Here is a 15,604-nt window from a genome sequence, read left to right as displayed (position 1 = left end):
TGGGGAATAAGTGGCAAGATAAGGGAGGAGCCGTTACAAAGTATTTCTTCTCCGTTACTGTTATGGGCACTCGGATGACGTCATACCCGTCGCCATCTTGGATGACGTAGCATCCGGCCGCCATTTCTTTCCTTTTTGCGTTCGGCCAATACCTCCAGATACAGTAAGATAAGGAGGAAGCCTGCTAAGGCTTTTCCAAGAAAGGAGGGCGGGTCCATCAGGACGACATGGCTTTTTTACCCAAAAATAGATTTTTTCGCTTCGCTCAAAATCCGTTTTTTGGGCTCAGGCTATGTCGTCCTGATTGAAGTTTACCATAGCATTAATGTATCGTGGATTTCCCAGTTGTGCCTTCGACTTCTCAACAATATTTCCTTGGTCTTTAGGACCTAAGAGAGCTACGACAACACCGTTATAGTCGTTTCTGCTTAACATATATTATGTTAGTGCTTCCTGCTCCCTACAGGGAAGAGTCGAACCAGACTCGGGAAAAGTCTCGAAGTTGCATGTTACATTGAACCGTCCCAGTCGTCTAAGGGGACATGCAGTCCTCATTGCATGTCGGTAGCCCGAGTTTGTATCAAGTGTCGGAACAAGTTGTATTTCAATGGAAAGGTTTGTGTAAGCGTAGGAACAAAGGTATCATTATTGTTCAATACATCATGCAGAAGAAGGGTAGAAAAATACTCTCACAGTTTCTTTATTAAAATGTTTTAGGTCGAATAAAAGACGCATAAAACCATTTTACATTTATTTAAATAGATAAATGAGGATGAGCATATATGTGAAAATATAAAATTTGATCATACATGTAAATACTGTAGTATAAATTTGTAATTGAGAATCAGTACATAACATAGGCACCTTGACATAACCAGAAATATTTGTAGTAGCTGAAAAGGAAAACTTGCCACACACTTCAATATCCGTATGGAATTGTAATGTATTTCTGAGAATGTCTCAATATACACTCGTGTACAAGACACGCGGCACTAGTGTTCAGTCTATGTTATATCACCTTGGTATATTAGAACAGTCCATATCGCCATCATGATGACGATCACTACTCAGTTGTGCACAAGGGCCAACATATACACCCTTTAGAATTTCAAGTCCCATAAAATTCACTGTTCCTCGCAGCACTAAGCGGCAGGTTTTAGAACACTACCTGCCGCCACCACATATCGCTTGACTTCTTGCACTTGCTTCGCGTAGTGCTTAAAGAACACTCTGGATGACTTCCATCCAGTAAAAGAGCGAAGATTTTCAAAGTCCATTAATGTGAAGAAGTTCAGGGAAGAGACGACCTTCCTAGGATAATGACCTGCCGGTGTACTGTCAGGACCCGCTCTGCGAATGAAGTAGGTGATCTTCGCCCGTAGTTGTTTAAGTGACAGGTTTGAACCTGACATTTTTCCTTTAAAGAGTTGTCCTCCTCCGAAGTCTGAAGTTCTGCGAAGATAGACCTTTAGACTCTCCACTGGACACAGAGAGACATCTTCCTTCAGAGGGCAGATTCTCCAGGGACCCCATCTCTTTGCGGGTAACTCGTTTTTGGCCAGAAACGTTGGGTCGGGAAAAAGGGTGAGCTCGCCCGTGTCAGCAAAGCGGATGTGGCCTTCTTCCCTAGATAATGCCACAATTTCACTAACTTTAGCCCCTGAGGCTAAAACAAACAAGAAAATAACTTTCTGGGTCAAATCTTTCAGAAGGCAAGTTTCGTTGTCCAAGCCTGAGGCAAAATGTAGCACTTTGTCAAGAGACCATGAAATAGGTCTCGGAGGGGCCGCTGGTCTAAGTCTAGCACAGGCCTTCGGCACCTTACTAAAGATTTCGTTAGACAAGTCTATTCGGATGGCATACAGCAAGGGTCTTGTCAGGGCAGATTTACACGTAGTTATCGTGTTGGCTGCTAAACCTTGTTCATGTAGGTAGATAAAGAAGGACAAGCAGAAATCCATCGTGATTTCCTTCGGATTCTTTACCTAGACAAATGTTACCCATATCTTCCAAGATGACTCGTATTGCCTTCTGGTAGATTTTGACTTATATTCCTCCAAGAAGTCTAGGCTATTCTTCGAGATTCCAAACCTTTTCTTTACGGCAAGGGAGAGAAAATCAGGAGATGAAGGGCTCTGATTTTCTGTGATGAAGCAAAGACAGTCGACTTCTGAACTTGTTGAGACAAAACCGGGTCCGGCAGTGGAATCAGCATCGGTTTGTAATTCCAGAATCAGGGGGAACCAGTTGCTCCGGGGCCACTTGGGAGCCACTAGGGCTGCCGTTCCTTGAAAGGATCTCATCTTGGTGAGGACCCTGAGCAGAAGGTTGGGTGGAGGGAACAGGTAATTCTTGGTCCATCTGTTCCAGTCCAGGGACATGGCGTCCACTGCTTCCGCACGAGGGTCCTCATACGGGGCCACGTATCGAGGAAGTTTCCTGTTGTCACTCGTTGCGAAGAGGTCGATCTGCCGTTCCAGGACTTGACGAAAGATGAAGGAGAATGATTCTGCGTCTAGGGACCATTCTGACTCTATCGGAGATATCCTGGATAGAGTGTCCGCCGTCACATTGCGGAACCCTTGGAGGTGAACTGCTGATAAGTGCCATCTCTTCTTCTCCGCTAGGCGGAGGATGGCTAATATCACATTGTTGAGGCGATCGTGAGCCTTGACGATTTAGACATCTGACCACCACATCGCTGTCCAAAGTCAGCTGCAGCACGTGGATTGAGGGGCGAGGAGACAATCTCTTCAGTATGAGGAAGACTGCCATGGCCTCCAAGAAGTTGATATGAAACATCTTGAACAGGGAGGACCAAGTTCCTTGAGTGATGCGTCTATGTGGATGGTAAATGAGGGTGGAGGCAGTTGTAGAGGCATTGACCTCTTGAACTTGCTGGCCTCCGACCATGGCTTGAGGAGTGATCGAAGCCAAGACGGAAGTGGTCTTCTGAGATCTCTTCGAGCGTTTGATGCGTATCTTCTCCAGACTCCTGATGCATCTTTTAGCTGCGCTTTCAGCACTAGGTCTGTCATTGAAGCGAACTGGAGGGAGCCAAGCACACGCTCCTGTTGACGTCTTGAAATCCATTTGGATTTGAAGAGTCTCTTGACAGACCTTGCTATTTCTCTCCTTTTCTTTAATGGAATGGAGAGACGGTGTGACTGTAGGTCCAATGTATACCTAGCCATTGGAACTTCTGAGCTGGAGATGGTTGAGACTTTTTGGCATTGATCTTGAATCCTAGATGTTCCAGGAATTGGATCACTTTCTTGGATGCTTGCAGGCATTCCGTTTCTGATGCTACCCACACCAGCCAATCGTCCAGGTAGGCCATTACCTGAATGCCCTGTAGGCATAGTTGTTGAATGATAGTCTCTGCAAGCTTCGTGAAGACCCTTGGGGCTATGTTGAGCCCGAAGGGCATGGCTCTAAAAGTGTACTTTCTTTTCTGAAGCCTGAATCCTAGGTAGGAGGAGATCTGGCGATTCATCGGAATGTGGCAATAGGCGTCCGCCATGTCTACTGAGACTGTGTATGCCTTTCTGGGCAATAGGGCCCTTATATGCTGAAGGGTTAGCATCTTGAACTTGTTGTTCTCGATGAACTTGTTGAGAGGAGACAAGCCCAGGATGACTCTGAGTTCGTCGGAGTTTTTCTTGGGAACACAGAACAGTCTTCCCTGAAACTTGATGGACTTTGCTCTCTTGATCACCTTTTTGCTCAAGAGTTCTCGGACATATTCTTCCAGAACGGGGATGGAGTGCTGAAAGAATTGTGGAAAAGCTGGAGGTGATTTCTTCCAGCTCCAGCCTAGTCCATTCTTGACGATGCTGTGGGCCGAGGGATCGAAGGTCCAACGATCCTGGAAGAGACCGAGTCTTCCTCCTACCGAAGCAACTCATTGCTTCTTGTTTCTGGAGGGCTTGCCTCCTTGACTGCTTGCCCCCTTCCTCCTCTCCCTCTGGAGGGACGTCTAGAGGAGTTTCATCCTGAGCCTCTGCCCTTGGCACGAAAGGTAGTAAACTGCCTTTCGTACTCCGGGGTAAAGGCTGGTGACTGAGTCACTACTTGCTGGGGCACCAGTTGGAGGGTGGGTTGGGCCTGTGCCATTAGCTGTGGCGTTGCGGTCACGGGAAGTTGACGTTTTGGTGGGCGAGGTGGCAGCCTTGGTCTCTTGGATGTCTTCTTAGGTTGGGGACCCTCATCCGGAGAAGACTTCCTCTTTGCCGACATACCCCACTTCTGGAGAAGGTTCCTATGCTCCGTGGCAGCCTTGTCAACAATCTCCTTGACTAAGTCAGAGGGGAAGAGATGTTTTCCCCATATGTTGGAAGAAATCAACTTCTGAGGTTCGTGTTTGACGGTCGCAGATGCGAACATGAACTCCCTGCTCGCCCGTCATGCTCTGACAAAGCTATAGAAGTCCTTTGTCAGAGTTGCCAAGTGAGTCTTGGCTAGGACCATGAACATGTCCGGGGTCCTCTGTTCCCCTCCCATTGTCTCCATGGACACCTGGAGAGAGAGAGAGAAGCAGCCAGTCTCTCCTTTGTATCCTGTTCCCTACGAAGTAGGAAATCGGATAGCTTGGGGAGGTTTTCGTTAAACAGTCGTCCAGCGATGTCGGCCTCCAACTTCCCAACCGAGAAAGTCAACTGGATGTCCTTCCAATCTTTGTCATCAGGTGGCAGAGCTAAGGAGAGGGGCCTACACTCTTCGAGGAAAGGGCTGGGTTTCCCCACCTCCACTGCCTTCAGTACTGCCTTGAAGAATTTTTCCGCGAAGGGAAATACCATGGTGTTGGGAGCAAGAAAGGATGGGTGTTTCTTGCTTAGGGCTGGCACCTTGGAGTTGGTGTAGCCCCTTTCCTTCAGGCAGCCGGCGAACAGCGCCTGAGCCTTGGAGTGGTTGAAGACGATGACCTCCTTAGGCTCCGTTTCTTCCTTGGAAGCAGGTTCTGTCTTGATACGAACAAAGCAGTCAAGGTACTAATCCAAGTTCGTCCAGAATTCCACATCTTCGAAGGGGATGGCGCCTAGCTTGTCCGAGATAACTATCTTCCCATTGGTGATAAGCATGTACTCGGCATGCTTCCATGGGTTGATCTCTGAGCAGGAGGGAAGATCCTTGACGTTGAGTCTCTTCTGAGACTCTCGTTGAAGCGACAGGAAGAGAATCTCCTTCTTAAACTCCGTTTCCCTCTGCTTGATCTTCTTGCCGAAGATCGCCATCATGGTCTGAATTGTAGCCATGGTCTCATCCAACTTCGTAGGTAAGGGAGTGGACGAGGTAGAAGGTACCGGTTCCGGGGCGGGAGTCGACATCACAGAACAGGATGCCACATCCTCTTCTTCCGATTCCGGAGCCACAGTAGATTCCTCTTCTTGGCCATCGGCCAAAAGGTCCTTCTCGGTGCCTTCCGACACCTCTGACATCCTATCCTCTTCAGTGTGGATGTCTTTCATTGCATCCGAGACATCAGAGTCGATCGTCAACTGGATGCATGGGATCTCAGGGTGAGGTTGAGGGAATACAGCATTCGTAGATACCCTAGGGAACAGCATGGCCCTCATGCGCTCGCTGGGAAGATAAGGCCCCGTGGCGTTCTTCTGGAAACCACGCATCCACTTGCGTAGTTTCTCCGAAGCATTATCCCTTGACTCCGTAAACTGGGGAGTCTCAAATCCCTCACGTAACAAGTCCTTGCACGTGGTGCACGCCTGTGGGTCCCAATACTTAAGAGACCCCTTCGTAATGGAGCAGCGGGAGTGTGTACGGCACCCCAGATGACCGTAAAAGTCCCTGCGACGCACGCTGCAAAACGCGCTCCCGCACTGGACGTACTCCTCCTGTAAAGAAAAGAGAAGAATATGAGTATGTTGAAGTCTATCACAGTAGACTTAAAATCATATTAATTATAGTATTGAATCCTTTCTTATGTGTAAGCTTAGGATAGATAAGCTGGAAAAGAATTAGGAAAGACACATACTTGTGAATCCCGCCCAGCCAATTGCTGTGACCCTTCTCACTATTAATCCTAGGACGTCATGTAGGAGGTCCGATGGAAGATATTGATCCAAGAGGGAGGATAATGTAAGCAACACCTACTTCCGGGAAATTAATAGTGAGAATTGGAGGGGCTGATAAACAATCAGCGTAGTGAAGAGGGAGAAGTCAGTCCCCCAATCCAGGTAGGTCTTAACAAGGGACTGCGCTTGGATGCACAGAGTATGTTGGAAAGATATCTATTGTATAGATGTATACTATAGTTTTCTGACTGAAGTATATCTTAATACTACAGATGTACTGGCTATTGTATATTTTATACAATAGACATTGCCAGTATGACACCGGCAAGGCTAGTACTCAGGAGAGCCCAGCTGGCATAGTCATCAGTACTAGTTAGGTTAGCAGCTGGCCGGTATGTCGCCGGCAGAAGGTACGCCGCCCCAGTCATCATTCAATGCGGCTGGGTAGTGGAGAAGCCTTCTGTAATGGCAGTGGTCTGCCGAATTGCCGGCGACCCTTTGAACTTCCGGCGGCACGACGGCAGTCGGCGGGCCACCGGCTGAAGGCACACCGGCTCAGCCATCATACAATGTTACTGAGTAGTGGCCTATGCATACACTGCCGGCTGTCGCCGGAAGAGTGAACTGTAACAGTGAGCTAATAGCTCGCAGACCACCAACCCTACCTGCCTACTGCCGGCAAGGTTGGTGGCCTGCAGTCAATGAAGTGATAGTACCAGCCCATAGAGTGAGAGAAAGCAATGAGTGAAGGAAGATGAAGGGGTGGCGGCACGTCACCCCGACTCTGCCTTCCTCTAGAAGGAGGGTTCAAATGGAAGGGGAGAGCACGTTAGTGATCAAGCTTCCATCCATTCGCAGCCATGCCGGTAGCAGTCTGACAGGGGCAGCGGATGGCAGTCCAAGGGAGGACCGACGAACACTCTAAGGTACTAGGGGGCATCTGCCGGCAGTTAGGCTAGCTGAAACAGCAATCCCATAGCAAAATATGCAAGAGGGAAATTGAACGACTAGACCCAGCAGGCAAAAGACCTGGCTAGCCCTACAACCCGCCGGCACTCGGTGGGATTGTAAACAGCGGACAGGGGTGTGATGGCTAGGCCATCACCAAAGAATAGAGAGGGGTAGGGGCAAGGGTCCTGTAAGGGATGGGAGAGGAGCCGGTGTGAGCTGGTCCCCATTAGGCAACATGGGAAGTCTGTTTCGGTATCAGCATTATCCTAGGTGTAGGAAGAGTGCATTCTCCAACTTAGCGTAGGTTAGTGTAGTGAAGGGACTGGTATCGACAAACCGTCCCAAACTATAAAGAAACAGAATATCCATGATTGTCTAAGCTAGGCCAAAGGATGCTCATATCCTTCAGTCCCAAAACTCCAAACACAGGACTAGTCACTAGACTACAGGGCGAATGGGGTCTTGGACCCCCTTCAAATGCAGTCTAGGGGGGAAAGGCCCCCTATGCCTACCAACCAGGTTCAATAGGAGAATACATTCATCCTAATGGGAGAGCTGGAGGCACACGACAGGTTCTCTGAGGTTCTGACCCAAAACTCAAACTCATCAGCTATGGTTTGGAAGGGGGACAGAAAACCCTAGCCTAACCCTACCAGAATGACAATTCGCGGCAGGGATGGCTAAGTTTGTAACCTTGGGTTACCCGTAAAGGGAGGAAGAGATTACCTTATACATAAAGGTAACCGAGGATATTGTGTAAAAATATACTAAAGCCACTAGGACACTAGCATAGTGGCATAGAGATTGACTACCCGATTCATCGAAACTCTTGGTATACGATCAGGGAAGAGGAAATCATATGCCATCCTTATCTTATACATATAATTTCCTAATATCTTCATTAACGTTAATTAACACCAGGAACACATATTATATCATGCATGAAAGTAACCTAAGGCATCTAGGCTAGGTGGCCTGGGAGAGATCATTCGGCTACACTTACGCCGAAACTAATGGATACTAACGGCATAATATAACTAATTCCTAGCAATGAAGACTAAATAGCTAATACGAGAGAAGCTATGAGACCAGGATAGTCGTTCTGGCTAACTAAATAAAGCATGCGTTGCGATCGACCGCGCCGAGATGCCTCCGGTCTAGGCAAGCGCTCTGCCAAGAAAGCAAATCCCTATTTATTTCGAGAAAAACGATTCTTTACGGCTAGAGCTGTATTTATACGATACAGGAGGCAAATACTCAACTTTACAGAGGGAAAAGAAGCTGAAGATTGCGACATGATATCCGATATAGTGAAAGAAATGGGAAAAAAACACCTGGTTGGGACGCTACAGCGTAAAGAAATGAAATGGCAGGCAGATGCTACGTCATCCAAGATGGCGACGGGTATGACGTCATCCGAGTGCCCATAACAGAAACAGAGGAGGAGTACTTTGTAACGGCTCCTCCTTTATCTTTCCGCTTATTCCCCCTCATAGCGTAAACGCTATGTGGGGTGCAGATAGCTATGTGGCGTGTCAAGAATATTTCCCCTGTTATTAAGCGATATCCTAGAAGGCATCTTTAAGGATATTCACGCCAGAAGTTAGAATTCTGGAGAGCTTTAGTATAATTCTCTGGGAATATCCACTGTAGTCAAATATACCCTAGGAAGATACTGATGGAACCTTCCATCAGGGTGACATGGCCTGAGCCCAAATATATATATATATATATATATCTATATATATATAGATATATATATATATATATATATATGTACATAAATATATATATATATATATATAGATATATATATATATATATATATACATTATATATGTACATATACTGTACATTATATATATATATATATATATATATACACGCACTATTTATAAGCATTGGAAAATTTGTATGTGTATATATATACATATAAATTTGTTTATATATATATTTTATATAGCAATAATGCAAATATGAAAATAAATTCAGATATATATATATATATATATACTGTATATATATATATATATATATATACTGTATATATATATATATATATATAGATAGATAGATAGATAGATAGATAGATAGATAGATAGATAGATAAATCACAAATATTGTTTTTGTATACGTACTCACGTACATAATTTATGTATATTTATTTTCATACATAATCTTAAAATACATGTATGTGTATATATATATATATATATATAAATATATATATAGATATATATATATATATATACACACATATATATATATATATATATCTATATCTATATATATATATATGTATATATATATATATATATATATTTACGGTACAGAGGCTATGGCACTACCCAAGACTAGAGGACAATGGTTTGATTTGGAGTTTACGTCTCCTAGAAGAGCTGCTTACCATAGGTAGAGAGTCTCTTCTACCTTTAACAAGAGGAAAGTGGCCAATGAACAATTACTGTGCAGTAACCCCTTGGCTGAGGAAGAAATATCTGGTAATCTTTGTGCCTTGGGGGAAGTGACTTGGTGTGTGTGTGTGTGTGTATATATATATATATATATATATGGGTCTAGGACTTTTCGTCTAAAGCACTTTCGTGTAAAGCCATTTCGTCTAAAGCTCTTTCGTCTAAAAGGACTTTGGTCTAAAGGCACTTTGGTCTAAAGGCGCTTTGGTCTAAAAGCGCTTTGGTCTAAAATTAAAAGCGCTGTGGTCTAAAAGCACTTTGGTCTAAATACATAAAATGCATAAAAAGGTAAAATGATAACAAGTCAAAAGTAATAAAAATGTTTTATCAAGATATAAATTCATATGATTAAAGATAAAATCTTAACTATTACAAGAAAAGTCATTAAAAATACTAATAATGCAATACAAAAAATTGCGAAATAAAAACAAGTAAACATTTTTAAAAATTTAAATAAGAGATGGTATTTAAAAAGAACTCAAATTATGTGCAATGCTTCTGAGGTAATCTTCCAATAAACGATTCTGGTAATCAGCAACAACATTGTAAATTCTTTGCTCTCTTCTTGCTACTTTGGTATTTGGTTTCTTTGGATTTGCTCCTACGGTAAGTTGAGATATTTTGTTTTGACGATTTGTTCTTCTCTTCTTAGAGCATCCAGAACATTATATAAATTTGAATGATATTGAACTTATACACCAAATCCTCTATGCCATGCTGCGAGTGTAAGTTCATAAACATTCCATTCACGTACTGAAAATAATGGCTTGGACCGTCTTCCATTTCGTCTTTGCATCCCGTTTACAAAAGTATTGTCTATGTATTCAATAAACGGCAATGCATTTTCTGGTACTTCTTATTTTAAACATTGCATTCCTCTCGGTACATCATCAATAGGCAAAAAGGCCAGAGCATTAACTTTCCGACAAAATAGAGAAAAGTCTTTATCATTATTCAAAAAAAAATTATTTAGCCGAATATGCTTTTAGACCAAAGTGTTTTTAGACGAAAGTGCTTTTAGACTAAAGTGTTTTCAGACCAAAGTGCTCTTAGACGAAAGTGCTTTTAGACGAAAGTGCTTTAGACGTAAGTGCTTTAGACGAAAGGGTCGTATATATATATATATATATATATACATATATATATATATATCTATATATATATATATATATATATATATATATATATATATATATATATATATATATACACGGTACAGAGGCTATGGCACTACCCAAGACTAGAGGACAATGGTTTGATTTGGAGTTTACGTTTCCTAGAAGAGCTGTTTACCATAGGTAGAGAGTCTCTTCTACCTTTAACAAGAGGAAAGTGGCCAATGAACAATTACTGTACAGTAACCCCTTGGCTGAAGAAGAATCATCTGGTAATCTTTGTGCCTTGGGGGAAGTGACTTGGTGTGTGTATATATATATATATATATATACAGTATATATATATATATATATATACATATATATATATATATATACATATATATATATATATATATATATATATATATATATATACATATATATATATATATATACATATATATATATATATATATATATATATATATATACATATATATATATATATATATAAATGTTAAATTATATAAGATTGTATAATTTTCTGCGGGTTTGTAAGTCTACGTTCATAATCCCTATATGAGTAATTGTATTCTTAAAAATTAATCATAAACTTACCGATCTGTCAGCTTTATATGTGTTCGAAGACAAACGATATCATAAAGATCCCGGTTGAGTGTTTTTGGCAGCGTCTCATCTACCAAGGCCAAAACCTGAGAAAAAATGATAAATGGATGATTCAAGTCTGCAAATTATTTCAGCCCATAATCATTTCCCTATTTCCATTTTAGGGTAAGATAAGATAAATCACTGACTGACCTTGAAATCTGGGTTAACAAATTCTTCGTGGCAGCCTCTTCGAATTTCGTGCAGCCCCCACCTATTGGAAGGAAGGGATAAAATTACTCTTAAGAAGTTAATGACCTCTGACCCATTCGTACAAATTTTATTTTAACCTAAGATGGAAGTCTCGTAAGATTGAATAATTCTCTATCTATCTATATATCTGTGTGCCTATATATGATAAACTTTAAAATAACAAGAGGAAGAAAATATATATAGAATAGTGTGCCTAAGTGTACCCTCAAGCAATAGAACTCTACCCCAAGACAGTGGAAGACCATGGTACAGAGGCTATGGCACTACCAAAGATCAGAGAACAGTGGTTTGATTTTGGAATGTTCTTCGCCTAGAGGAGCTGTTTACCATAGCTAGAGGCTCTTTTACCCTTACCACAAGGAAAGTAGCCACTGAACAACTGCAGTGCAGTAGTCAGGTGTATGAGAATAGAGGAGAATCTATAAAGAGTAAGCCAGACTATTTGGTGTAAGGAAGAATTGGTGGAGTCCACTCCTAGCATTTTTTTCAAGTTAAGATTGGGTTCAAATCAATACCCCTAGCCCAGCCTGAAACATTAATCACAAAATAGTCTTCCGTAGATATATATTCAAGATTTATTTCAATATAAAGTTCCATTAGTGGTCGATATTTACATGGATAGATAAATATAACTAAATATACCATTCACTTTCTAAAAGAACTAAAATATACAGGTGAATGTTCATCTATAATTAATTGGTCAAGTATTATTATCAAATACATACCTGCTGTTAACCAGGTTCTGGGTTCCAAAAATCACCATTCGCGAGGAATTCTGAACAGCTCTTTCGACGTTGTCTGTGTGTTGACAGTGTATAATTTTGTCACACAAGTCATGCAATATTTTTAAGGAACTGAAAGCCTTGATATACTAAGAAAATATTAAAGAAAAATATTATTTTCCAACCATCTACTATTGAGATTAAGCAAGAGAGGTAATACTTTTATAAAAAACTGGTTTTCAAATCAATTGAAAAGTGCAAATTGTAAAATACCCATCCTTAGATATTCAAATTTAAATCCAAATAATTTATTCACAAAATTCTTCTGATTTCAGTTTTACCAAAAAAGTTTCAACGTTGATATCTTAGAATTTTATCTTCTCTGGAATGGTACACAGAAAGAATAAGATATTTAATAAAAGGTATATCAGGAGAAAATGATCATTAGTAATAAATGTCTGTCATAAAATATATCTGTAGAGTACGGTAAAGTTATTTTAGTTAAGGGGATTAAATAACTTGAAAGAGTGTTATTAAGAAAAGATTACTTTGTCAATGTTATGAAGACGAGTGCAACTTCATCCATTTGTTTAATGTATAAGAAAAGATTACTCTGCCAATGTTATGAAGATGACTGTAACTTCATCCATTTGCTGTACGTATAACAATTCAAGATGACAATTTCTACCAACGATAATCATATCTGGCACTTCAGGGAATACAAGCAGGATGGAAGAATTTTAAAAAAGTGCGTGGAGTACTATGTGACAGGAAAATAGGGGTTAAGTTGAAAGGAAATGTACACAGGACAGTGATGTATGGAGCGGAGAACTGGGCAATAAAGAAGTCAGAAGAGAGGAAACTGGATGTGGCAGAGATGAGAATGTTAAGATGGATGTGTGGGGTGACAAGAAGAGATAACATACGGAATGAGGTAATTAGGGGTACCACAGGAGTTAGAGAATTATCAGATAAGATCCAATAAAGTAGACTGAGGTGGTATGGTCATGTCATGAGAAGAGATGAACAGTATATTGGGAGGAGAGTGATGGATATGGAGGTACAGAGAACGAGAAGGAGAGGGAGAGGGAGACCAAAGCGAAGGTGGATGGACTGTATCAAGGATGACCTTCGATCAAAGGGATTTACCGGTGATGAATTGTGGGACAGAGATAGATGGAGAACGCTGGCCAGAAACCTCGACCCCACATAGAAGTGGGAAAAGATGCAGACAAAGAAGAAGAAGAAGACTTCAGGGAAACTTACGCATAATCCAATCTCCCGGTACGAAAGCATTATCATGCCAAGCAATCGAGTATCCACGTTGAGTAAGGGGGACGATTATCATCTCTCGGACTCGAGTGAAGTCTTTAGACGAGCATACGACAAAACAGTCGTACTTCTTCTGCAAAGTTTAGCAGAATAAGAATGACTTGCCTTAACCGCAAAAAGGAAAGATGTGTGATTATTATTATTATTATTATTATTATTATTATTATTATTATTATTATTATTATTATTATTATTATTATTATTATTATTACCAGTTAAGCCATAACCCTAGCTGAAAAAGGTGGTTGCTATAAGCCTAGTGGCCCTAGAATGAAAATAGCCTAATAAGGACAAGGAAATAAGGAAACAGATTGAGTAGTGTGCCTCAAGAAAGAGACCTCTAACCCAAGATTGTGAAAGACCATGGTACAGAGGCTACGGCACTACCCAAGACTAGAGTGCAATGATTTTAATTTGGAGTGTCCTTCTCCTAGAAGATTTGCTTACTATAGCTAAACAATTAATTTTGTGACTGACACAGGTTCCTTGAGGAAATAATATTTCTAAGACCCTACTCTCAGAATTGAGGCCCTTCTCTTCAATTACATCATAATTCTATCTCCAAATACTTTGGATTTTTTTCATCCTTTTTACTAACCTTTATTTTAGTCTCTCTTTGTGAACATTTCATCATGAAATGCTTTTTCTCCTTTCCCCTGCGCTACCCTCCCTCTATTTTTAAATCTCTAAAAATTTCTTACCTTATCAATTATTCCTATGTCATATATATTACATAAATTGTTCATTTCAACATCATCTTATTCATCTTCAATACCCATACTTGACACCCATAAGCAACAAGATACTGCTGTCTTTCATACCTCACATATTCTGTGTCAAATCTTTTCTCATCATCTATCATCCATCACATTTAGTCCAGAATACTCAGTGTGTCGATAACTTCCATTCTATAAAAATCATTATCATCACTACTACTACTATTTATTGCTCAATCATTCTAGTGTCTATCATTCCTCTTTTATCAGCATTTGTAACTTTTCTCTAGTGTTCCCTATCAGCATAGTATCATTTGGAAACTTCATAGTGCCCACATCCATTCACACATATCTTTATCACACAACTTCGCAACTCCTTCAACCCTCCTTTCTCTGATCTTTTGCATCACTCGTTCCATAAAGATGTTCCACACATATGGACATACGATAGACGGGCTTTTTTCATTCATCTTCTAGTTTCATTGACATATGTTTTCCCTATCTGCAGGGGGGGGGGGGGCAAGCTAGCCTCAACTTGGTGCCGGTCCCAAGCCCGGGTAAATGGGGAGGGTTGGTGGCAGGACAGGCATCCGGCCATGAAAAATTAGCCAAAACTAGTATGGCCTGTGAAAGTTTTCCTTACATTATAATAAATACAGATCACATCTTACCCGTTTACCAATGGTTCTTGGTTTAAACATTTTCGGACTGATGCATTGAAATACATTTCTCCAGAATAGTTTGATAAGAGAAAATATAAAAAAAGTGATGAAAAAAATTGCTATTGTAGTCCAAGTGATCTGAAAAGATAAGAGATATTTTAGATTGACACATGGAATGCTATGCCAGATCACTTATGATCGGTACTATAAAGGGGCAAAACACGCGTTGTGTATACTGGCAAACCTTCAAGTAATTTTAGGAATTCCAGATAGTTTGAATCTGTCGACGTTATAATTAAGTAACATTGCTATGCCTTATTATTAGGTATGTGATTGTATTATACTTGGTACCTTAGGCTTCGGTCATTGAACGTTTATACCTTGGGCATGCAGCTTATGTAGTTGAATGGCATCCGAGGGAAAATCTGGGAAAAGAATTCTCTTTCATATTAAAAAGTACTGTTCAGAGCTGTTCAACTGCTAAGTAATTTAGAAGTTTCGGGAAGTACAAATACATCAGAGCTTTAGTTTACACTAATTTAAAAATGGGTAACATAACTATATGACCGTTACTCCTGATGGTACACTTGGCTCAAAAAAAATATCTTTTTGGTCATTTACATAGCAGATCAAATTCAATGTGCTTTTAGTCACTAGTCCTAAACTTTTTAAGACAAGACCCAGTAAAATGAAAGGAACAACTATACTTTCAATAAAATAAGTAAAAAAAATCATCTGG

At 40.9% G+C, this 15,604-nt stretch overlaps 1 protein-coding gene across 1 annotated transcript in view; it reads right to left on the bottom strand.

Annotated features, from left to right (window-relative positions):
* The window catches only part of LOC137616077 (toll-like receptor 2), a 163,931-nt gene that overhangs the window by 4,706 nt on the left and 143,621 nt on the right, over positions 1-15,604 (bottom strand). The window contains exons 13-17 of the mRNA XM_068345787.1: positions 14,875-15,003; positions 13,422-13,560; positions 12,159-12,231; positions 11,374-11,434; positions 11,173-11,267 (exon numbers count right to left, since the gene is read on the bottom strand). Coding sequence (XP_068201888.1) covers positions 11,173-11,267; positions 11,374-11,434; positions 12,159-12,231; positions 13,422-13,560; positions 14,875-15,003 — 497 coding nt within the window. The remainder of the gene's footprint in view (positions 1-11,172; positions 11,268-11,373; positions 11,435-12,158; positions 12,232-13,421; positions 13,561-14,874; positions 15,004-15,604) is intronic.

Source organism: Palaemon carinicauda, chromosome 1, assembly GCF_036898095.1.
Source record: "Palaemon carinicauda isolate YSFRI2023 chromosome 1, ASM3689809v2, whole genome shotgun sequence".
Classification (NCBI taxonomy): Eukaryota; Metazoa; Arthropoda; class Malacostraca; order Decapoda; family Palaemonidae; genus Palaemon; species Palaemon carinicauda.
Note: the sequence above shows the minus strand (reverse complement) of the source record. Positions and strands in the feature narration are given on the sequence as shown.